Source organism: Muntiacus reevesi, chromosome 7, assembly GCF_963930625.1.
Source record: "Muntiacus reevesi chromosome 7, mMunRee1.1, whole genome shotgun sequence".
Taxonomy (NCBI): domain Eukaryota; kingdom Metazoa; phylum Chordata; class Mammalia; order Artiodactyla; family Cervidae; genus Muntiacus; species Muntiacus reevesi.
The window spans coordinates 77,768,506-77,793,967 of NC_089255.1; the positions used below are offsets into that span (position 1 = coordinate 77,768,506).

At 39.6% G+C, this 25,462-nt stretch overlaps 1 protein-coding gene across 3 annotated transcripts in view; it reads right to left on the reverse strand.

Annotated features, from left to right (window-relative positions):
• DCAF5 (DDB1 and CUL4 associated factor 5) overlaps nt 1–25,462 on the reverse strand; it is an 87,631-nt gene that overhangs the window by 56,481 nt on the left and 5,688 nt on the right. For all 3 annotated transcript variants that reach the window (XM_065940538.1, XM_065940537.1, XM_065940539.1), the window contains exons 2-5: nt 6,846–6,989; nt 5,097–5,133; nt 4,004–4,143; nt 2,083–2,212 (exon numbers count right to left, since the gene is read on the reverse strand). In XM_065940538.1, the coding sequence (XP_065796610.1) occupies nt 2,083–2,212; nt 4,004–4,143; nt 5,097–5,133; nt 6,846–6,957 (419 nt within the window). In that variant the 5' untranslated portion in view covers nt 6,958–6,989. The remainder of the gene's footprint in view (nt 1–2,082; nt 2,213–4,003; nt 4,144–5,096; nt 5,134–6,845; nt 6,990–25,462) is intronic.

Sequence of the window (25,462 nt, forward strand, 5' to 3'; positions counted from 1 at the left end):
AAAGGTAGGCCAAATATGTGTGACCAGGGTCAGTGAAACATAGTTTATCATGGCCCAACAGGAAACAAGAAGTCTGGTTGTTGGGTATATCACATGAATGGAATACCAAGTAGCCATCAACAGAATATGCTAGATCCATTACATGCTGATATGAAAAAAGCTGCAAGACATATTATTAATCGAAAAAAGAAGCTGAAAACAAGGTATTATTATGTGGTCCTTTTAGTTTAAATTCTTCTAAGGATATATATTCTTTATGCTAGTTATATGCATTAAACTTTGTTCATGACAGATACCTAAAAAACTATTCACCGTAGTTATTTTTGGAGAAAGTGACTAGAGACCAGCAAAGAGAAGAACTGTACTGACACAAAGCATTTAAAAAACACAAGCAACAAAGATCAGCTTGAGATAGGGTCTTCTTTTTATCTTTTTCTTTACGTTTGTCTGGATACAGACCCTAAATTTAGTAGTGTTACTATAAAAATATAGCAGAAATCTCACCTAGAATTTTTTTTTAAAGAGAAAGAAGCCATGTTTAGTGAAAGGATAAGTAGAAAGGGGAGGAGGGCCCAAATACAATGCACAGTAGGAAGCTGGTGGAGGAAACTCGGGAGAAGCATTAACATTCAACCGCCCTCTTCTCTCAAGACACTGCTGACATCACAAGCTACTCAAGCTTTCCACTGGGGATGAATAGCTCAGGCCTCACTCCAGTTGCCAGCTATTCATTCTCAGTACAGGAGATAGCAGGCTGGGAGAAAGCTGGCATCGTTATTCCAAATTCTGCCTTTTGTGATATGGACAAGGCAGAACAGTTGCTCATGAAGAGCGCAAGGTGGAGAGAATGCTAAAGCTAAACACAGGAGACTGTCTTCGTGGCAGAGGACAGACCTCCCTAAGCACACGGTGCAAAGGCACCACAGGGGTCCTGCCACTACATGCATTGCCATCACATGGAGAAGGAAGAGCCAGGTGCACATGCAACGGAGAGCAGGGGAAATCTCTGCTGCCTGACAGAGCCTCAGGGATCCCCTCTCAACACCAGGGATCCCCTTCTGGGATCCCATAGTTCCAACCTCATCAGACTGCCCCATGGAGGGAATTAGCTAGGACTGAAAAATCACCAAGGAAGATAATCCTCTGTACTTAATTGCCCCTTTCATCTGAGGCCCATGAAATAAACCATAACCTTGTTTACTCTGTATGATACGCTTCTGCAATAGTACCTTAAAGTGGGACGTTACTGCCATGTGGAATTTTCAGAAGAGCTAGAATACATGTGAATCTTTCATAAAGCAAGGTTTGGCTTTATATACCATAAAAGGTCATAGGTGCCATAGAAGGTCATCTCTCCCCCGTGGGATTTAATGAACATCAAAGAGGTTCCTACTTGCCCCATCCACATATTTCTCTTAATGATGTCTGAAATTCCCCCATAAGTGATTTGAATCATCAGCTCAGAATTGTCCTAAGTGCACTCTTTAATAGTGCAAACACAAGGGGAACACATCCCCTAACACTGCAGTGGTAGCTCTTAACCTTTACTGTTGTAGTCATTGGTCCTTTTGAGAAACTGAAAGAAAAAAAAAACAAAAACCAAACTTCCTCCTCACAAAAACACACTTAGTTGAACACAATATAATTTCCATGCAATTTGGGAGTTCATAGTTCTCCTGAAGTTCATATCTCCTTCAGTCTGGGGTTAAAAATCCCCAGCTCAGTAGTAATGAGTTTAATAAATCACCATAATCCCCCTTCCATGCATCTGGAGAACTGTGGACCTAAAGATAGAAGGTAGTGCTAAAGCAAGGCTTTCCCATTGCAAAGTTTGCCTAGAACTGATCCTGTCTAGAGCCCAGATTACAATTAATGATTCCTTCTTAGCAAGGAGTGTGGATATCTCACACTGCCTGCCCCTTGGGAATAGAGTTCTCCTGGTTTCAGAGAAACCAGGATATGTTAGGAGATATCCAACTGAGATCAACTGGCAACCAGGTTCCCACAACACGTGCTGGCTGATTATACTTCAGAGTTGAGGCAGGGAAAAGCGTTAACACCTTCTAAATAAAAGGAGCTCACCTCTGAGGTTTTCGAATATCCCAGAGTCCCACTCCTTCCTTTGAATTGGCTGTGGCCAATAACCTGGGCTCCACAGGGTTAAACATGACACTGTGAAAGGCTGATGGATAGTTGGCCAGGCAGAAGGGCTCTGTGAAGAGAAAAATTCTGATCAGTCCACTTCAGGCACTTCTGGGCCAATGGCAGGTAGACAAGGAGGACTGTGAAGGCAAAGAGGAGCACAGTCTTTAACAACTACCCCCGGAGGCTGGAACCCTACGCAGTACATCATCCCACCAGCATGCTTACTCACAAAGTCCCCATGAGTCCTGGCACATACCCTCTGTACACAGAAAGTCTAAAAACAACAACTTAAACACATATGCACAAAGTTTAAGCTATAATACTGAGAAATACACATAGCACCTATTTAGATCCTGTAATAAAACAAAAATGGTCATTGTAACCAGGAAGGTAAGCTGTTTCACAGTAAGTAAAACTGAATTCCTCATGAGCTAAAAAAAATTCACACTCAATTACTGGTAGGATTATTATACCTTAGTCCAAATTTATCAGCTTCAGAAATTAAGTTTTGTAACTATATAGACTTAAAATAACAGTGCAGTTGTTCCTTCTGGTAATATTGCTCCCTAAATTGAAAAGAAAATGACTTCAGTCTAGAATTTTAAGATTTCATTCCCAATGTTGGAATTCTTCAAAAAGAAAAAAAAAGACATCTAATACTTGAACTTCTCTTGCATCCAGCCAGCTCCTATGTATATCAACTTCCCCTAGAAACCCTGCAGCCTCTTGCATATACTAGCTGGCTCCAGGTGAGGAAGGAACCACTCTGCTGCCTGGGAGGACTCAATCCTGTGGAAGTTGTTTAGAGGTGGCAGGAGGAAAGCACTCCTCAGTCTGTGATTCCGTACAGGATGCGTCACAGGCCTCTGTGTGGGGAGAGGGCACAGCGAGCGCTCCATCGTCTCAGCCAGGAGGCAGTTCAGACAAAGGAGAATTCCATCCGGGAAGTAAACCATTACATTCAATCACAGATGCTGCTGTGGCTACCTTATCTTCCTGACCCTGAGAATAAGCTTCTCCTACAGCCTGAACCTCAGCAGTGAGCACAGACCAACATATGAAATGCTCCACATATAGAATAAAGACTCAGAGCCCGCCAGACAAGGCAGGCAGGACGGTAACTCGGGTACAGAGCTACGGTGCTGACACAGCTGCACCCAGAGTGGGGCTGTGGGCGGCACTGAGGCTGTGCTGGAGAAAAGGGCCTTTGAAGACAGAGTGACTGAAATCTCTCTGCAGGAAATGAGCTGAAAAGGTGAATTTCCTGAAGAACTTCAGAGAAAGTCAACAAGACAAATTCTTCATTTTACATTTCAGAGATGCAAAGAAAACATTCAGAAGAGGAACTCACCCAAACAATCCCCCTTAAACAGAGTGTATCTGCTATCATTTTAAGTTTCTATACACAGTTAAGGTGAGGGTCTGTGGTTCTTCCAGCAAAACAACAACCCTGGAACTAGAATGCAACAAAGTGCACAACACCCCCATTCTCTTAAATAACCCAGAACATGTGCATTTCAGCACCACGCACCCAGGGCCCTTGTGGCTACCCTCCACAAACGAGGCTCCACACTTTCTGTTCCTTGGGGCCACTACACAACAAGATACTGTGGTGTTTACACTCGTGCAAAGGCCTGCGGGTCACAAGTGGCTGGAAGAGCACTGGCCAAGGAGCCTCACTTCTGACTACTGGGGGGCAGTACAGAACCTCCAGAAACACAGTTATGTCCCCGTGTGAGTTTCCTCTCCCTCTGCAGCACTTCCGCCCGGGTTCCTCAAGTCATAAACTGGATCCTCAATGAAGCTGACGTCAAACTCTTTGAAGCACAGTCCAACTACTTTGTGCACAGGGCCCTACCTCCATGGGGAGATTCCCGGATGTCCCAGATGAGAACCCGGCCATCATCGGAGGAGCTGGCAAAAATGTTGTCATTCACAGGGCTCACTGACAAGCCATACACCGCATCTTCATGAGCGAACACATCTAAGGTCTCACTGCTGAGAGACAGAGAGAGGCACATAGGCATACACATTCAAACAAAAATAGTGCAGAGTCCCAGCCCTCTAGTTCCTAGAATGAAGCTCTTTTCATTTCCAGGAGAAAATCAACCCAGCTAAACCCCAAGAATATTACATTTACTAAAAAGTAAAAAGTAGTATTCAACTTTCAGGTTAAAAGAAAAAGGTATTATTAAAGAGACAAGACCTCACAACAAGACTGTTTTTTGCACTAACTGAGCGTATTTAAAAGTGACTCAAGGGAATTCCCTGGCAGTCCAGTGGTCAGGACTTGGTGCTTTCACTGCCAGGGCCCAGGTTCAATCCCTGGTTGTGGAACTAAGATCCCCACTGTACTCCTCCCCACCAAGTGACCGCCAAAAAAAAGTGACTCAACATATGAGTTTCATGTTTTGACTTACTATAGAATGCATCTGCTTGTGTACAGACTTGGGGAGTGATGCTGGATTTCCAAGAAGTGAGGGAAAACAATAAAGCAGCCCTGATGCCAGCAAGGGAAGAAGAGGAATTCCTGATGTCTGGCATGTGAGAAAATACCTGGCCCCAAAGCCAGGTTGCCTCAGTTCAGATCCTAACATCACTTGACCTTAAGTTACCTAACATCTCCATGCCTGTTTCCTAATTGAGATCATAACAGCATTGCCTCATAAAATTACTGTGAGGGTTAAGAGTTTCCTTCCCTTCTAACCTCTCTAACCTCACCCTTTAAAATTTCACCAGAAAACTATAATTTTATATCAACTTTGTATATCTTTTTATAAATCAAAATTTAATTTGAAAACTATTACTGAAATCTTTTTTTCAGCAAAAGACAGTTGATTTTATGCTATTTACTTCAAAAAAAGAAGAACTATTTTGGTCTAAAGAGATATCTACCTTTCTTCATATGAAAAACAGAGTTAATCACTTTCACATATCAACAATCTATTTACCTTTCAACATCATGGAGGATAACTTGCTCATCATTTCCTGTAAGGGAAAAAGCAGACATTTGACAATTCCTGCAAAGTGGTCCCATTCATATTACAATTCAGTATGTTAAAGATTTCAGGGAAAACAAATGGACAAAGTCAGTGTTAATAAAAATTAAGAGTGCTAATTAGAAGAAAGTTTATAAAAATCATTAAGAAGGATAGAATATACTTATAGAGAATTTTAAAAAACATAATAGCAACTAAAAATAACAAAAAGCAATCTCCAAAATGCATTATCCAATGAATGATTAAAAAAACAAAAACAAAACAATGGCTCTTCAGGAAAAGAGTAAGTGATTATTGGCAAATCAATCAACTATTCCAAGCTAGTGTTTTTTTTTTTTTAAAAAACAAAACATTCATTATCCGTGAGACCTGGAATCTGTAACTTTTCCATGTCTCAGCAAAATAGGAATAGTTGTGTCTACTTCATAGTAATTGTGAAGATAAAAGTGTTAAAGCATTCAGATTAGAACTAGGCCCCCCCAACAAATATTTGCTACTATTCACATCTTCATCATCTTTTAAGAAAACTTGTATAACCAATGAGTAAGGAGATACTGATAGCAGAAATTACAGAAGGACACTACAGTAGTCTAGGCCAAAAATGAGAACCTGAATCAGAGCAGTAGGTACAGCAACAGAACAGAAACTAAAGGATGAATATGAGGCTTTCAAAATATTAATAGCTGGTGACTTACAAGATGTAAAAATGACAGAAAGGCACGTTTGACACTGAATTTGAGATTTCTATTAGATTGAACCATATGAAATTGTCATTTTTATAGATTGAAAATGCTTTAATGTCAGCAGTTCCTTAAAAGTTAAACCTAAAAATTTAGATAATTACTTGAATGGTGATAACTGAGAAGGAATCCATGAAACAAGAGGAAATATTTGTGCAGGTGAGAAGAACTAAAATCTTAGTTTTAGATCTGCTGCATTTAAACTACATTTGGAACACAAGGTAGATATCCAGTGGGGAAATCTGCAGTGCAGAAGAGAAAGTGTTAGTCGCTCAATCATGCCTGACTCCTTGTGATCCCATGGATTGTAGCCTGCCAGGTTCCTCTGTCCATGGAACTCTCCAGGCAAGAATACTGGAGTGGGTTGCCAGTCCCTTCTCCAGGGCAACCAAGGAACGGAATGCAGGTCTCCTGCATTGCAGGAAGACTCTTTACCGTCTGAGCTACCATGCAAGCAGAAGAGAGGTTAGACCTAGAAATGTAGTGGTCAGACAGGAGTGTGATTAATGGATGCCATCAAGAGGCTGGCTTGCCGGCAAGCCATTCCAGTTATACCCGAACAAAACATGTTTTCATGGAGCCACTAATGGGTCATAATACCGATTGGAATCACAACCTTTAAAATCTTTAATAACAAAACAGAATAGAAAAAGAAAAATCAGAGTGAGTCACACATAGTAAAATTAAGTACTCTTTCTAATATGTGTCTGTGTACCAGACTGCAATGTGAAGTTTTCTACTGAAAAAGATAGAAACGAGCAAAAGAGAGAAAGGACAGACAGACATTAGTCTGATATGTGTATCTAATCTGCTATCATACAGAGAAGACAAGCTATAGGAAACCAATATTTCCACAACTCAATAGGCTAAAGGAAAGAAAATTAGGAGTAATTTTAGCACTCTTTTATCTGAAATCCCAGCCACAGTCAATTTCCCAAGGGGAAATCTCCCTTCTGCTCACCTCCAGAGAATACTTTGGTGTTCCCACTGTTGAAAGCCAGGCAAAAAATGTTGGAATGATGCTCTCCTTTCAGCTGTATGGGCTTAACTCTGGAGTGGATAGCTTGCTCCATGTGCCATAGTAGAACCCGGCGATCATCTCCTCCTTGAGAGGGGAGCAAGAACCTAGGGTTAGAACAGCTGGCGTTTCAAGGCTGACGCTCCATTTCGCCAGCCTGAATCCCATACTTTTCAAAACTGCATCTCCCCACCTCCGTGAGATTCTGATGAGGCACATAAACCCAGGACTCTACCCCATTAATCATCAGTGGACATGTGGCCTCTAAGTCCCTCACTTTTCCCCAGGAATTACATCTTGGAACAGACACACAGAAATTCCTGAATTTCCAGAGACCCAGTCATTTACACATTTCTTCATCTGCTACCTAAAATTCTTCCACTAATGTTCCCCCACTTTTTTCTGGTCTAACAGAACCTGAGTTGCTTTCTACTGCTTGCAATCAAAGAACTCTAAAGAAATTTTCCCAAAATTTAAAGCGTAATAGTTTCCAAAGCACTCTCTTTGATGAGATCTCATTAACTATGGGACACCAGACAAAGGATAACTGAGGAAATGCCTGTCACAGCAGCAGGATCAAGACAGAACTTGGCTCTCATGAAGCTCAGTCCAGCTCTTTCCTCTGCACAACTCTCTACAGAGCAATATTCTACTGCATGGGCCAGCTCCTAGAGAATGAGAAGGTACATGTTCTACATATTCTTTATTTTTGCAAATGCATTATACATGTCTGAAAGGATGAACAATAGACTATTAAAAGGGTTTACTACTTCCAGGGAGTAGGATTAAAAGAGAGGTAGAATACATGTTAGAAAGCTTTTACTTTTACTTTATAGATTTGGCATGGCTTGACTCTTTATAATAAGCCTATATTCTATTCCTAATAAAAATGTAACTTACAACAGGGCAGAAAAATAGTAAGTTCTATACTTCTGCCTCCTCTTCTCCATTCAATATAATAGCTACAAACTGTATCACAATCATACAAGAGTGTACCACTAGATGCAACCACTGAATCAATAAGTCTATAAGAACTAACACAGAAAGATGACTAAAGGTCTCTGTCAGGGGAAAAACATGAAGTGTAGAACAGTATGCATACCAACATCCTTTTGTGTAAAACAAATTTTTAAAAAGCTCCATGACAGCAGGAACCTTGTCAGCTTTGTTCACTGCAGAATTTCTAGCACCTAAGTGAATGCCCCAAAGAGTAGACACTGACTTAACATGCTTATGCTTGCACGTCTATGCTTGTATTTGCATATCTAGATGACTGTAAAAGAAGTTGTTTTCAGTGGACACCACTTCTAGGCTAGAGCTGCTGGGAGACTTTTCATTGTGATAAAATATATATAACAGAAAATGCAGAATTTTAATAATTTATGAGTGCACAATTCAGTGTCATTAAGTATATTTGCAGTGTTGTGCAAACATCACCATTATCCATCTCCAGAACTTTTACATCATCTCAAACTAAAATTCTGTACCCAATAAATGATATCTCTTCCCAATGCTCAGTAACCATCATTTTACTTTCTACCTCTATGAATCTGATTACTCTAGGTACTCCCATATAAATGGAATCATATAATATTTGTCCCTTTGTGTCTGGCTTATTCACTTAGCATAACATCTTGAAGGTTCATCCATATGGTAGCACATATCAGAATTTCATTCTTTGTAAGGCTGAGTAATATTTCATTACACACATACCATATTTTTTTTTAAAGTTCATTCATCCATCTATAGATATTTAGATTGTTTCCACCTTTTGGCTATTGTGCTTGGCATTGCTAAGAGCATACGGATGTATAAATATTTGTTCAAGCCCCTACTTTCTGTTCTTTGGGTATATACTGTAGGAAAATCATTATGTTTTAATTATTACTTTATACCTTCCTTTACTACTTGACATTTTGCCATAAACATATTTCCTCTTTTAGTTAAAAAAAAAAAAGAGTAGAAAATATAGTAGCCAAATCAAACTTATTCTCCATCCTCTAGAAAGAAGCTGCCTTCATTCCTTGAGTTCCTTTGTTTCTTGGGATTCTTCTTCCTTCCATTGTTGGTCAAAATCAAGTTGTGTCCTCTTCCAAAGTATTTCATTTGTCTACCAGAATGATCCCTTAACTAAGACCCATGATGTTCTTTGTTTATGATTTGCCTAATTCAACTAGGCTGGCCTAGGATGGTTATTTAAATTCCATATCTCTTATAAAGTCATGAAAATAAAGTTTGGGGTTTTGTTTGCTTTAAGAAAAATGGCATAAAGGGGTTTTCCTCCCTATTCATAGATTTGGACAAGCCATCGGCACTTTAGTTCTACATAGTTTCTACTCTGTTTTCCCCCACCACTTGAGGCCACAGGTCAGGGACTTGGCACTGTTTTTGCTACTTTGTATCTTAGAGAAATATTTTTCTGTGCCCACTTCTCTATCAAAAGTGCATATTAAAAGATAAAGAGGCCCACATGTTTCTTCCACATATTCATGTTTCTAATCTAATCTCTCTGAGCCTGAGTTTCATCAAATACATACCTAGAATCGTAATAGCTCTACTCTCATGGGTTTTATGAGACTTTTATAAAGTCGACTACAGGAGGAGTTAAGTAATTTGCCAAGGTAACAACAGTAAATAAAGTGGTTGGTTAAGTCATGATTCAAAGGACTTCCCTGGTGGTTCAGCTGGTAAAGAATCCACCTGCAATGTGGGAGACCTGGGTTCGATCCCTGGGTTGGGAAGATCCCCTGGAGAAGGGAACAGCTACCCACTCCAGTATTCTGGCCTGGAGAATTCCATGGACTGTATAATCCACGGGGTCACAAGGAACCGGATAGGACTGAGCGACTTTCACTTTCAAGATTCAAAAGGAAATAGTTAAAAGACTCTATAGTCCTCATTTTCTTAACCACTATTCTAGCTTGTTTGCATTACACAACGAAAAACAAACCATAACCAACAAAGCAAATCCAGTTGATGGACAACTGAAGGGATTCTCTGCCTTGGTAGCACAACTCAAAACCCCCTAGGTAAGAATAAAACAAAGGACCACAGGAATTAAAACAGAAATCAACTTAACTGGAGTTGAACAGAGGGAGCAGAGACAGGGACCAAGAAGGGACTGCCTGAAATGATAAAGATTCTAGTAGCAACACACAAAACTGATCATGGCTTATTTTGAAGAATACACAAGAATTCTACAAATCAATTTTGAAAACCTGTAGGAAAAGAGGCAAACATGACAACTCACAGGAGAGGAAAATCAAATGGCAAACAGATATTATAGAGGATCTCAACCTCTATAGTAATTAGAGAAATATAAGTTATAGATCTCTTCTTTCAAAATGGCACAAAGAAACGTACAAGAATGTCCACTGCCTCACTGTTCATAATAGCAAAAAAAAAAAAAAAGTAGATAACATAAATATCCATCGATATATAAACAATAAAAACAATTAGGATGAAAATACAAATGAAATCTAAGCTCAGTGGAACCACTATAGAGCATTTAAAATGAGCTAGGTAGATGTACCAAAATGAATAAACTTTGAAAACCTAATTTTAAGTAATAAAAACAGGTTTCAGACGGATATGTAAAGGAAAGCATTAAGTATATATAAATATGCAAAACATCACCATATTATTTAAGAATAAACACAAACAGTAAAAGGGGACCTCAAATGTATGTGTAAAATTTTCTTTTTTAAAAAACTAAGATTAGAAGCAAATTTAACAACCAACCAACACACTGTCAAATTCATTCTCTCTCTTCCTATTTAAATATTGTATGACATTGTTATATCTTTTAGGTATAGTAATGGTATTGTGGTTATGTTAAAAAAGAAAAAATACTTCTTATCAGTTAAGGATGCATTCTCTAATGGGGTTAAGTGGTGAATGTCTGGAAGTTCCTTTAAAATATTCCAGAAAAAAATGGAGGTGAATAGGTGATAAAATGTTAATTGTTATAGATGGATATACTACATTTTTGTATGTGCTTGCACATTACCAAAAAATTTAAAATATATATAAAGATTTTTTTTTTGATGTGGACAATTTTTAAAGTCTTTATTGAATTTGTTACAATATTGTATCCTTTTTTATGCTTTGGTTTTTTGGTCAGGGGGCATGTGGGATCTTAGCTCCCCAATCAGGGATCAAACTTCATCCCCTGTATTGAAAGGTGAAGACTTAATCACTGGACCACTAGGGATGTCCCTATATATTTTTATATATATATATATATATTAATGTTCGTGATAGAAAAAGAAAATAAAACTCTCCAGGATGTGCTGAGATATCCATAGAAAAGAAATATAACTGAGGGCACCTCTGTGTTTCACTAAGAAATGAACAGGCAGGATGCTCGGGGCTGGTGCACTGGGATGACCCAGAGGGATGGGATGGGGAAAGAGTTGGGAGGGGGGTTCAGGATGGGGAACACATGTACACCCATGGCTGATTCAAGTCAATGTATGGCAAAACCAATACAATGTTGTAAAGTAAAATAAATAAATAATTAAAAAAAAATATATGAACAGGCAGCACAACTTCTCTCTGCCAGCAGCACCACCTCTTTGAACTACAGTAGCATTAAAAAAAAAAAAACAAAGTTCAACAAAAAAGGAAACAATAACTACACCTATGCACTCAAAGTCATAACCATTCTCAACCAAAGAATCTTCCCCTATCACCCAGATTTATCTTTAATGCTCATTTTGGATTTAATTTTACAAAATAAATACTCGGTGATTTAACATGAATGGTTATTTGTAGAGTGCCTTGGGATCATTTAAAATGATGTGTCCTTAATACCTAAAATGATAATGGCAGCCCAAGTCCACAGGAGATTGGAATCACTGAGGCAGAAACTATCATTATGACAGGGCCTGCTTCCTCTGCTTGCCCTCAAGGTCAGTGTCAGAAGATGCAAGGTGCACATTCTCCCCCACCCAGACCCATTTCCTTAGGCAAGGTATTAAGAGCCCTGTATAAAGATAACACTTTTCAACCATGTGTTGGCAAAAAATACAAAGGATACAAACTGAAGCATCATCTGAAATTGTTGGGCTGCTTTTTAGCCAGTAGAGGGAGCAGAACGGCTGTGCCCAAATTTCTGACCCCAAAAAGCTAATAAGGAGAGCTGATGAACCGAGGATACGTCAGTTTAGAGCATGAAAACAGCTCTACGGTCTCCACATTTCTGTCTCTGTGAGTCAGCTGGCCAGTTCAAAAAAGGCAGAGATTGACTGTCCCACCTATGTACCTTCACACAGGTTATGTAACCTCTCTGAATTATATCCTCTAATCTGCAAAACTGAGAAAATAACTCTACCTATTGTCTACAGTGTTACTGGACTTCCCTGGTGGTTCAGATGGTAAAGAATCTGCCTGCAACGTGCTTGATCCCTGGGTCAGGAAGATCCTCTGGAGAAGGGAATGGCAACCCATTCCAGTATTCTTGCTGGCAAATCCCATGGACAGAGGAGCCTGGCGGGCTACAGTCCATGGGATTGCAAAGAGTTGGACATGACTGAGGGACAAACACACGTTAGGAATAATCTGCGTGAAGGGCTTGGCCTACTGCCTGATAAATAACACAGGTAGATAAATGTTAGCTAATATGTTAGCTAATTATTATGCTATTTGAACTAAAACAAAATAGCTAACATCAGTTAAACTTACTCTGGGTGAGGGACTATCCTAAGGGTTTTACATGTAGTGGATCTTCTAATCCTCTTAGTAACCCTATGAATCAGGTATTATCCTTATTATCCAGATGAAACTACAGAAAAACTAAGTAACCTGAAGGTACAAAGCAACCAAAATTGTGAGCTGGGATCTGAATCCAAGTAACCTTTCTCCAGAGATGGTGCTCCTTACCACTATACAGTCCAGCCTCTTAAGTACACAGGGGCCACACAGCAAAGCAAATGAGAAAAACTTGCCAGATTAAATAGCAGAGGAGAGATTACACAACCTTGTTTAAAAGAAAGCCACTACTCAGCCAGAGGACTACAGGCTTAAGTCAGACATATCTCCCAATGTTTTGAGAGAAGACAGCACCTTGATTTTTGCAGGCTGAGTGCAGGCTTCAGTGCAGGCTGCATGCAATTAGACCATGGAGAAGTTAAAACTGGGTGATTTGTCCAAGGTCACAAAACTGGGGTCGAATGGCAGTTCCTAAATTAGAGAACTCTTCCAACAATGCAAGAGAAGACTCTACACATGGACATCACCAGATGATCAATACCGAAATCAGATTGATTATATTCTTTGCAGCTAAAGATGGATAAACTCTACACACTCAGCAAAAACAAGACCAGGAGCTGACTGTGGCTCAGATCATGAACTCCTTGTTGCCAAATTCAGACTTAAATTGAAGAAAGTAGGGAAAACCACTAGACCATTCAGATATGACCTAAATCGAATCCCTTAAGATTATACAGTGGAAGTGACAAATAGATTCAAGGGATTTTATCTGATAGAGTGCCTGAAGAACTATGGACAGAGGTTCATGACACTGTACAGGAGACAGGGATCAAGACCATCCCCAAGAAAAAGAAGGCAAACTGGCTGTCTGAGGAGGCCTTACAAATAGCTGTGAAAAGAAGACAAGCAAAAAGCAAAGGAGAAAAGGAAAGATATACTCATTTGAATGCAGAGTTCCAAGAATAGCAAGGAGAGGTAAGAAAGTCTTCCTCAGTGATCAGTGCAAAGTAGTAGAGGAAAACAACAGAATGGGAAAGACTAGAGATCTCTTCAAGAAAATTAGAGATACCAAGGGAACATTTCATGCAAAGATGGGCACAATAAAGGACAGAAGTTGTATGAACCTAACAGAAGCAGAAGTTATTAAGAAGAGGTGGCAAGAATACACAGAACTATACAAAAAAGATTTTCATGACCCAGATGATCATGATGGTGTGATCACTCACTTAGAGCCAGACATCCTGTAATTCAAAGTCAAGTAGGCCTTAGGAAGCATCACTACAAACAAAGCTAGTGGAGGTGATGGAATTCCAGTTGAGCTATTTCAAATCCTGAAAGATGATGCTGTGAAAGTGCTGCCCTCAACATGCCAGCAAATTTGGAAAACTCAGCAGTGGCCACAGCACTGGAAAAGGTCAGTTTTCATTCCAATCCCAAAGAAAGTCAATGCCAAAGAATGCTCAAACTACTGCACAATTGCCCTCATCTCACACACTAGTAAAGTAATGCTCAAAATTCTCCAAGCCAGACTAACAGTACGTGAACCGTGAACTTCCAGATGTTCAAGCTGGATGTAGAAAAGGCAGAGGAACCAGAGATCAAATTGCCAACATCCGTTGGATTATCACAAAAGCAAGAGAGTTCCAGAAAAACATCTATTTCTGCTTTACTGACTATGCCAAAGTCAACAACAAAGTGTGGATCACAACAAAGTGTGGAAAATTCTTACAAAGATGGGACTGTCAGACCACCTGACCTGTCTCTTGAGAAATCTGTATGCAGGTCAGGAAGCAGCAGTTAGAAATGGACATGTAACACAAGCTGGTTCCAAAACGGGAAAGGAGTAAGTCAAGGCTATATACTGTCACCCTGCTTATTTAACTTATATGCAGAATACATCATGAGAAACGCTGGGCTGGATGAAGCACAAACTGGAATCAAGATTGCTGGGAGAAATATCAATAACCTCAGATATGCAGACGACACCACCCTTATGGCAGAAAGCGAAGAACTAAAGAGTCTCTTGATGAAAGGGAAAGAGGAGAGTGAAAAAGTTGGCTTAAAACTCAATATTAAGAAAACTAAGATCATGGCATCTGATCCCATCATTTCATGGCAAATAGATGGGGAAACAGTGGACACAGTGGCAGACTTTATTTATTGGGCTCCAAAATCACTGCAGATGGTGACTGCAACCATGAAATTAAAAGATACTTACTCCGTGGAAGGAAAGTTATGACCAACCTAGATAGCATATTAAAAAGCAGAGACATTACTTTGCCAACAAAGCCCGTCTAGTCAAAGCTATGGTTTTTCCAATAGTCATGTATGGATGTGAGAGTTGGACTGTGAAGAAAGCTGAGCGCTGAAAAACTGATGCTTTTGAACTGTGGTGTTGGAGAAGACTCTTGAGAGTCCCTTGGACTGCAAGCGGATCCAGTCAGTCCATCCTAAAGGAGATCAGTCTTGAATATTCATTGGAAGGACTGATGCTGAAGCTGAAACTCCAATACTTTGGCCACCTGATGTGAAGAACTGACTCACTGGATCATTGGAAAAGACCCTGATGCTGGGAAAGATTGAAGGCGGGAGGAGAAGGGGACGACAGAGGATGAGATGGTTGGATGGCATCACCTACTCAATGGACATGAGTTTGAGTAAACTCCGGGTTTACTCAGTTTACAGGGAAGCCTGGCATGCTGCAGTCCATGGGGTCGCAGAGTCAGACATGACTGAGCGACTGAACTAAACTGAAATTAGGGAGAAAAAAAAATCAAATGGCAAGTGCAGGCAGGGGTGGAGAGAGAAGATGGTATCACATGAATTTTGCTGTTCACTACAAAGAAGTAGCCACAGGAGAAATACTTCTGCTATTACTCTGCTCTTATGTAGTATCTTTATCCTGAAAATTATTCCACTCATCTACTGATTATCTCATTTTTCCACATATCCAATTAAGTAAGTAAGGCAGAAATATCATCCCCATTTTAAGGATATGAAGAGTAAGGCACTGGTTTGCCTCAGTGAAGAAAGCCTTGACTCCCAGTTTGGAAGACTTTACACTAAAGGAGAAGCAGAAATTAAAGTGGCAGCAACAACTAGAGAGACAACCAGAACACTGGGAAATAAAGTGGTTTCTCTAAAGTCTGACGACTAACAGCAGTGGAGTTCAATAGAATTAGGATCTTTAAATCCTAAGCCAGCACACCAATCCCTAGAAAATGTCTCTACTTCCTAAACAGAAATAGAGGGAAAAAATCCATATCAGAATCACAGAATAGAGTCCGAAGACACCCAACAGATCATCTTCTCCAATATCCCCATTCTGCCAAGGAAGAAACTAAGGCCCAAAGAGGTAAACTCACCTGTCCGAAAAAACACACCACCAGTTAGAGGCAAAGTGGGATTCAAATCCAAGATGTCTGAGTCCAAAGCCCCTGTTTCTCCTAAAGTATAGTAAGCAGAGGCCACTGGATGATTTCAGACAGTAGAGAAATGACTTTAACAATTATGTATTTTAACGTGTGTTAGGTGGGCTGCCGTCTCTGGGGTCGCACAGAGTCGGACACGACTGGAGCGACGTAGCAGCAGCAGGAAGAAAAAACCTAGCATATTAAACCTGTGATTTCATGGACATTATAATGATATAAAGTTTCCTTTCAAATACTGTTTTTTAAGGTGTCAATTGAGAAAAAATGTTAAATAGCAAGGTGATATATGAAAAAAAATTAAGAAAAAACATAAAACAGCAGGGGTGGCCTAATTTCAATTTTTTTTAAAAATATGCACATATAAATATAAAGACTAAATAAAGCATGTCCCATATGTCCAAAATGGTCATCCTGAGTAGGTGTGATACTTCTTTCTTTAAACATCTATTTTCCAAATTTCCCATAATTAATACATGACATTTTAAAAACATGAAGTCTGTCTTATAAGTGCCATAATCTGATAAATTGTATGATTCAACAGGAAATTCTCAATAGTAAAGTATGGAAGTAGTGAAATGTCAAAGGACAAAAGCTCCTCAAACAGAGCTGTTGAGTGCTCAGTCACTCAGCTGTGTCTGATTCTTTGTGACCCCTTGAACTACAGCCCGCCAGTGTAATTTTCCAAGCAAGAATACAGGAGTGGGTTGCCATTTTCCTACCCAGGGGCTCTTCCCTACCCAAGGATGGAACCTGGGTATCCTGTGTCTTCTGCATTGGCAGGAGGATTCTTTACCACTACTGTCACCTGGGAAGCCCCAAATAGAGCTAGGGCAACACTAAAAACAGATTCTCAGGGCCTCAACAACAGTAAGAATTTACAGGGAATTTATGAGAGTGGACGATGCATTCATTCTGAGGTATTCCCAGACCACAGACTGTCTTCATGTCCTGTCTCATTTCTGCCATAGAGAACTAACCTGGACAACATGCTTTCCCGATTCAAGCATAGATGCTCCTCATTCATTCTGGGAAGTTTCTTATTTTTACATTTTTCTTTAAGTAAGAAAACTGCCTGCCTAACTTTTGCAGAATTCCTTGCATAACCAACAGTAACAACATAATAAAGCTTTCTTTTACCCTTCATAGGCAATTTCTAACAATTAAACCAATGTAGGCACCAACGCTTAGTCCCTCCAGGAAGGTAAACAGAGAGGTCAACTCTGAGACTAAATCAAGTTGACGGTGATTGCCCAAACATGCCAATTTCAGTTGTTTCTTGCCAGTATGTCTAAGGCAAAACATGCTGCAGCCACCTATGGCAGGAAGCCATAAAATATTAGTACTAGGCCATCAAACATAGTTAAGAAATCTACAAAAAAAAAAACCCAAAACAATCCTCAGAGACTCCAATTAGTCACTTGGCTTTAAGGAGTAATGCCAAATATACAAACAGGAGTTAGATACAAGACTAATGGAAATTTAGAATGAGGAAAATTGTATAACAAGATTTTGACAGGTATCTGGATTTGCAAAAAATTCCTCCTTCTGAGTAATGTTCTTGGAAGACTTAAAATAAGGAAGTATAGGCAGGCTAAGAATTAAAACTGAAGAGTCAACCAGATTGACAGTCTGCCTCCACCCTGGAAAATCTCTACTACTCATCTGCAAAATAATGAGCCATCACCAACTTAATCAAAACAATCCCTTTCAGAGACAATAAAACTTCAGATAAAATGTACTGGTGGAGTAAGCCACTTTGAGGAAGTCCTTTATAGATGCAGAACCTCATATTTTCCCTACTGAGGACCACGTCAGAAGACTTAGATTTTAATCTTGCTTGTACTGCTTACTAGTTGTGAGCTACTGGGCTAATCATTTTACCTCTTTACTCCTTCATGCTCTTACATGTAAAATTAAAGGGGTCAGATGATCATTAGTTCTTTTCAGCAATAAAACTGCATGATTCCACAGGGGCAGAACATCAGCAGCCTAAGATCACAAGATGGGTGAAATCAGGCCTTTAACCCAGGTCTCTTAAACTTCTTCAATGATGACATTACACGGCATCAAAGACACTAGACAGCCAACTGCCCACATACCTGAAAAATTACAATACCTGAAAACTCTTCACAGGGCCAAACTATACACTTGAAAGCGTAAACTTTTATTCCAAATGTCAGTCAGTCAGTCAGTTCAGTCGTTCAGTCATGTCCAACTCTTTGCGACCCCATGAATTGCAGCACACCAGGCCTCAACAACAGTAAGAATTAGTTTTCAGTTCAGTTCAGTCACTCAATCATGTCTGACTCTTTACAACCCCATGAATCGCAGCACACCAGGCCTCACTGTCCATCACCAACTCCCGGAGTTTACTCAAACTCATGTCCATCGAGTCCATCCAGCCATCATATCCTCTGTTGTCCCTTTCTCCTCCTGCCCCCAATCCCTCCCAGCATCAGGGTCTTTTCCAATAAGTTAACTCTTCGCATGAGGTGGCCAAAGTATTGGAGTTTCAGCTTCACCATCAGTTCTTCCAATGAACACCCAGGACTGATCTTCTTTAGGATGGACTGGTTGGATATCCTTACAGTCCAAGGGACTCTCAAGAGTCTTCTTCAACACCACAGTTCAAAAGCATCAATTCTTCGGCACTCAGCTTTCTTCACAGTCCAACTCTCACATTCATACATGACCACTGGAAAAACCACAGCCTTGACTAGACGGACCTTTGTTGGCAAAGTAATTACCTGGCGTTTGATAGATAATCCACAAAGCTAAGCCTTTGGCATGGTTTTAAAATCTATATCACATCACTTTGGGTTAAAAACACCTCAGGAAAAAAATCCCAACTCAGTGGAGAATCATTCATCAAAATGCCTTTCCTCAAAATCAACTCTGCAAAAAAAACCAACCCACAGGAAAGAGTTTTTTAAAAAAGAAAGGAAGGGGACTTCCCTGGTTGTCCAGAGGTTAAGAATCCACTTTCCAACACAGGGGACACAGGTTCGATCTCTGGTAGGGAAACTAAGATCCCGCAGGCTGCAGGGCAACTAAGCTTGAGCACCAAAACTAGAGAGAAGCCCGCACACTGCAAATCCTAAGCCCGTGTGCTCTGGAGCCTGCAAGCCACAAACAGGGAAGCCTGCAGCACTGCAATGAAGACCCAGCACAGCCAAATATTAAAGAACAAAAAAAGAAAAGAAAAAAGAATGTACAAGTGAATAGCAGGACAAGAACTATAAGAGGAAGTATATGGAAAGGAGGAGGTAACTTAGCCTCTAGATCTAGCATTTTCTTAACGGTTTTAGCCTGTTTTTGGAGGGGGAAGGGGGGTGGTGTCTAGGACAAGGAGAAAAATGACTACCCAACCTCTTTGCCTCTCAAACTTATACCTTCAAAGTGGCAGCTGAAAGACCTGACATGGGGAGAATGGAGGCTTGGAGACTTTTCCAGCAGAGGCATTCAACAGTGAATAGGAGGAGTGAAGAGACTAAGGCTTTGGTTCTACCAGAGTGCCAGACAGCTCTTATGGTCATGAGTAGGTGGCCATATGACTTATCATCCAAACCAGGACCTTTTAGGAATGAAAGAGCACTAATAATTGTATTAGGTCTATGGGGAAACTGGGTCCCAGGTAAATCAGATATATGGTCATCTTAGGTTTTAAGGGCCCCAGCAAAGGCAGGGGTGCTTCCCCGGCGGCTCAGTGGTAAAGAATTCACCTGCAATGCAGGAGATGCGAGTTCAATCCCTGGGTCAGGAAGATCCCCTGGAGGAGGAAATGGCAACCCACTCCTGTAATCTTGCCTGGAAAATCCCATGAACAGAGGAGCCTGGCGGGCTACAGTCCATGAAGCTGCAAAACAGTCAGTCATGACTTAGCAACTAAACAACAACAAAGCAAAGGCAGGGGATCTACAGAGTTAGCTGATCGACCATATAACGAAATCTTACCTCACCTTATCAACCACAGGAGCCCCAGCAGAGGCAACAGGGAAGATGGAAATCAGCCTTTCAGCTAATATCATCTCTGCTCCTTGGGTACAATATAAACTTGTCAGCTACCTCTGGTGCCATTTTCTCATTGATTCCTACGTGTCCCAGCCCTCTGGAATAAACTCCTTTAAGATTGGTCCTAACAGGAAAACAGTACTCAAAGCACACAGACCTGATCTCCAATGCATATCAACTCTGCATCCCAAGAGGTACATGACAGAATCTCGGGTATCTAACACTGCAAAGTGCAAGGAGTGAGCAAGGTGACAAAGGAAGTGTGAACATGAAGGCATGGGAAGAACAGGTATCTAAAGTGACAAACTGCTGTTGTCAATTCTTCCCCTTAATCCCTGACCTATAAAAACTGACGTAAGGGCAAGTGGAATCCAAGATCAGAACCTGAAGAGTAACCCTCCTTTTTCACCCAATCAGTGAGTAACTCTGGAAGGAACCAAAACACCTTCTCTTCTCACAGAAACAGAGTGAAGCTGCTGGTGACAGAAGTAAACCTAACCTGCAAGAACACCATACTCGTTAGTGTTAAAAGTGCTTCCAAATGACTTACAGTCATTTGGGCACTCTGGGCAGATCTCCCAAGTTGCATTGCTTAAACCTTCTTCCAAAAAGCAATTTATTCTGAAGCACATTATTTATCTCTGCCCCAGGCATAGATATTTTCTCCCCATGTATAATTATAAGGAAATACACTTATTTCTGTTGGCTGGAATTCAGCCAAACATATTCAAGCAGCATACTTTCAGCAGAAATCAAACTCAAATCACAGGCTCAGTGAATACATATATATTGTTTGTACTTCTAGTGAGGTAAATGGGGAATAGGAACTAACTTGGTAACCAGAGTATGTATACCCACTCCTATTCAGACTAAAGCAGGTGAGTTTAACCCTGTATGAAGTTAGTCACATGGTTTATAGAAGCAAGCATGAAACATGCAGTGTTAGGAAAGAAGACTTTAGAAGACTGCCAAAATCAAAATCCATGTAAAGTTAAGTTTCAGTCCTGAGAGAGATCTTGAGAGGTGAGAACTGAAGCTGTGACCAGAACTGTGCCTATGTGCTCGAAGCCCATGATCCATCCCCTCAACCCCAACCCCTTCCTGTTTTCACATAAAGGTGAAAAAAACCATTCAGCAAACCAGAGTGATAGCATAGGGAGATGAGAATACAGGGGAAAGGTCAAATCCTTTTAAAATGTATATAACATTCTAAAAATTTCAGAGCAGTTAGCAGCTTGTCTCAGAACTCATGCAGACCCAGGCGGGAAATCCAGCTTCACCACAAACTACAGGTCTCACAAGTTACTTAACTTCTCTAAGCCTCAGTTTATTGTCAAACAATATTTTCCTCCTTCTTGTTTTTGACACCACTGCAGTGGGATCTTAGTTCTCCATCCAGGGATGGAACCCGCACCTCTGAGGTCAAAGTGCAGTCTTACACTGGACTACCAGATAAGTCACTGTTGAACATTTATTTTTATAAACAGTAATATCTCGAACACCAGATGAACCATTCCTACTTAATGTGGTAGATGCTGGGGAGCACTGTAGATTTTTGAGAGATCAGCAGGGGATATAAGATAATGAGTTAAATTTTAGGGAGCTTATACTATGTTGGCAGTGGTGAGTAACAAGTATTAAAGCTGAAAAGAATAAAAATTTGGGAAGCAGCTATTGGAATCAAATTTTCTACAAAGATTAAGGTAATATATAAGGTAGTAAAAAAAAAATCTTATTTCATTCCTAGAATTCTATTTCATGTTTTTTTTAACAAGAGACAATGAATTCCAGTATCTATATTCCTACTAATGCCCTGAGTGAGTGAGTGAGTGAGTGAGTGTTAGTCGCTCAGTCACTCTGACTCTGTAGGACCCTGTGGACTGTAGCGCACCAGGCTCTTCTGACCCTGGAATTCTCCAGGCAAGAATACTGTATTGGGTAGCCATTCCCTTCTCCAGGGCATCTTCTCGATGACCCGGGCCTCTCACATTGCAGGCAAACTCTTTACCATCTGAGCCGCCAGGGCAGCCCACTACTGCCCTACCTGTTCTCATCACAGATCCTCAGCAGTCATCTATCAGTGTCCTTTCTTGATTCTTTAGCACTTAGTTATGACAATTAATACAAAACCTTCAAATCCCCCATCTTTCTAGATCGTAAGTAACACTGGCTATTCTGTAAGTGGCAAATAAGACATACAAAGTGCTTAGCAGAGGGCGTGGCAAACGTGTGTGCATTTTCACACACTATCTGCTAAATAAATGTTTTAAAAAGTATCTCAGAGCTATTATTGAGATTAAGGAGGCAGACAGTGTGTTCTCAGTAAATATTTTAAATGAATAAACATAACATACCTATTTGAAGCAAGTTATTTACATCAAAACATAGCAATACAATTTATCATCTAAGAGGAGCAACTAGAGTTGGACATGTGCTCAGAAATTGCTAACATTCAGCTTTCAGTTCTTTTGAAGAGCTCCAGAAAAGGTCGCCTGCCTGATAAGAAGGGGCAAAAAATTACTATAAGGTAACCTACAAGCAGCTCTTGCCTAGGAGCAGTGAACCCTACTCAGTCCTCACTGCCAAAGACTAACCGAGCACTCTGGGCAAGTCACCTTTCTACTTCTCCACTCCCTCTTCCAGTAAATGAAGACCTTTCCATCCCTCTGATTCCATGAGAAAGAAGGACGAAACCAATAGGTTTTCTAAAGTAGTATTTCCCAGTCAGTCAAGATCAGTCAAGTTTTGATTTTTGCCACAGCTACATAACACAGCCACTATCATTTTTCTTTAAAAGAACTTTTAAAAATTTAAGCAATAAATCCATGAAAGCTATTTTATACAGGTTAGTTAACTTTTCTAACCTGTATAAAATAAATGTACTAACTATTAAAATGTAAATAGTCATTCAAAGATCCCTTAAAGTCAGCTTGTATACCCACACTTTGGCAAATAGTAACCCAACTATTATAGGTTACTTATAACTTAAAAAGCAAAAAATTTAAAGAACACAAATTAAGTAAAAAATAAATGTAATTTCATGTTTCCACAATAATCTAAGCATTAATCTTAACAAATCAATATTCAGTTCTTAAACTATAAGAGATAACACTTTTAATATAATGTGGGTCACCAAGAATTGAAAATAGAATTGATTCCTTCTTAACCTACATAATCTTCATTTGAATTAGGATTTTGGTTCCTTTAACCTTAAAAGGCTTTAATTTCACCCTTGAGTATTTAAATTCAGACTAAAACAATAAGAAAAGCAATTACTTCTTTCTTGAAACCATGAAAAAGAAAACAAAAAGATCAAAATTAAACACTGTTTATAAGCAATGAAAGTGATCTTCACCTTGCTCAATTCATGAGAAAACAAATGAACACACTTAACTCTGAATTCAGAAAGCAGCACTCCTGGGTCTCAAGTTTTACTGGTCAATAAAGTGTCCTTGATCTAAATGATTACAACTACTTCACATCCAAATCTATCAGTAATCAAATCAATGAGCACACACTTGTACCTGGCTGACACCTCTCTTCAATGTGTGGCCAGGATACACAACTGAGGGCCACGGCTCTTCAGAACTCTTAGGGATCAAAAAATGTACTAAGTTCAGTGATGATCTTCTGAACAATAATGAAAATAAAGAATTTTTTGATGTACTTATAATGTCTAATGAAACTGGTGGCCATCAGTTAAAACTCACTAGGTTATTTTAAAGCAAAAGTGACAAATCCAGGCATAATTTTACATTTGCCAGTCTTTGACAGATAGCAATTAGTTGACTGAAAAACGAGTGGGAAAAATAATGTGTATCTATAAATATCTGTGATACCATATCCTTGTGACATGATCTCTAAAATTTATCATAGCAGTGTCCTTCAAGGCCATTTCTATGAGCCATCTTTTTTTCCCATTCAGGCTAACAGACAAGGGGATTTCTGCTATATTAAACACTAAAAACCAGAAAAAATCAAATATCTATTAAAGTATCATAAAGCAGAAGAGAAAAATTTTAAAGGGCCACACACTGTTACAACTGAGAAATAAAAGTTCCACAAATGCAAGCTTAAGAGTATGATTTACACCTGATTCACCATCTCTGTGCTTCCCATAGCTCCTGTCTGATAAACAGCATGTGCTCAGAAACTATTTGTGGAACTAACAGACCAAAGAATAAAATTTAACACCTTCACAGCAATGAATTATCAGTAAATAGAAAAGCCCAGAAGAAAATCCAAGAATTCTCCTAATCACCATGTCAAAATGTATGTAACAAAAGCTTAGTCAGAAATCTGGCCCTATTTCTCCTGATAAACTAACCCCTGGACCAAGATATTCATTCTAATTAAACATGTGAGAAGTTTTATAAAGTCAGAATTCATTTAACTGGCTAAGTCAAACACTTTGCCTGTACGTAATATGTTCTTACATGAGTTAATTTACAGAAAACTGATTCTATAAAATGAAATATAGGGACTTCCTCGGTAGTCCAGTGGTTAAGATGGCACATTTTCTCTGCAGGGGCTGTGGGTTTAATCCCTGGTCAGGGAAGATCTAAAATCCCTCATACCTCAAGGTGCAGACAAAAAAATTAATTAATTTAAAAATAAATAAATAAAGCTTAATTACATAAACTTAGTAGCCCAGCCTAACCCCCCCACTCCCGCAAAAGAAATACAACCAGTGATTGGGCAACAGGAAATGATCATCAGTTAAATAGGTTCCAATTAAGCATGTAGTTATTATCACAGCTATTATTTGATGCTTAAAATTATGCTGTGACAATAGTATTGGGGTTAAGCTTATTCATAAAGCGTTTCTAATAGTTCCCCTCACTGAGATCATTCTTAATTTTTCACACTGTTCTGTGCCATTTGCAATAAATGTTAGATGTTGAGGTGTCACTCTCTTAAAAGATTTTTGTGAAGTTCAAGTTAAACAACAACAGTAACAACAACTGCAGCAGTAGCAGCAACCAGAGTAACAGTATGGTCTAGATACTTGCTAGAAAAACTTTACAAGTATTACTTCATTCAACACTTACCACAACCCTGTGAGATGTATCGCTGTCCTTATTGTATGAACACGGAAACACAAAGGATGAGTGACTTGTCAAAGGTAACCCAGTAAGCAAGCGGTTTAGTTGATTTTCATCCCTAGGCACTCCCAATCCAGAGTTCATGCTCTTAACCTCTATGTATAACTGTGGATACTTATAATGATAAGTCAGAGACCCACAGAAAAAAGAAATAGGACTAAATAGTGAGTTCAATTCTAAATATTATGACCAAGTAATTAAATGCCTCTCCCCATTCACAGCTCCTACTTAATTAACACTTTGAAATAGTGCAGTTGCTGATGGTATCTGAAAAGCTTCTGAAGGTGCTTTTTCTACATTG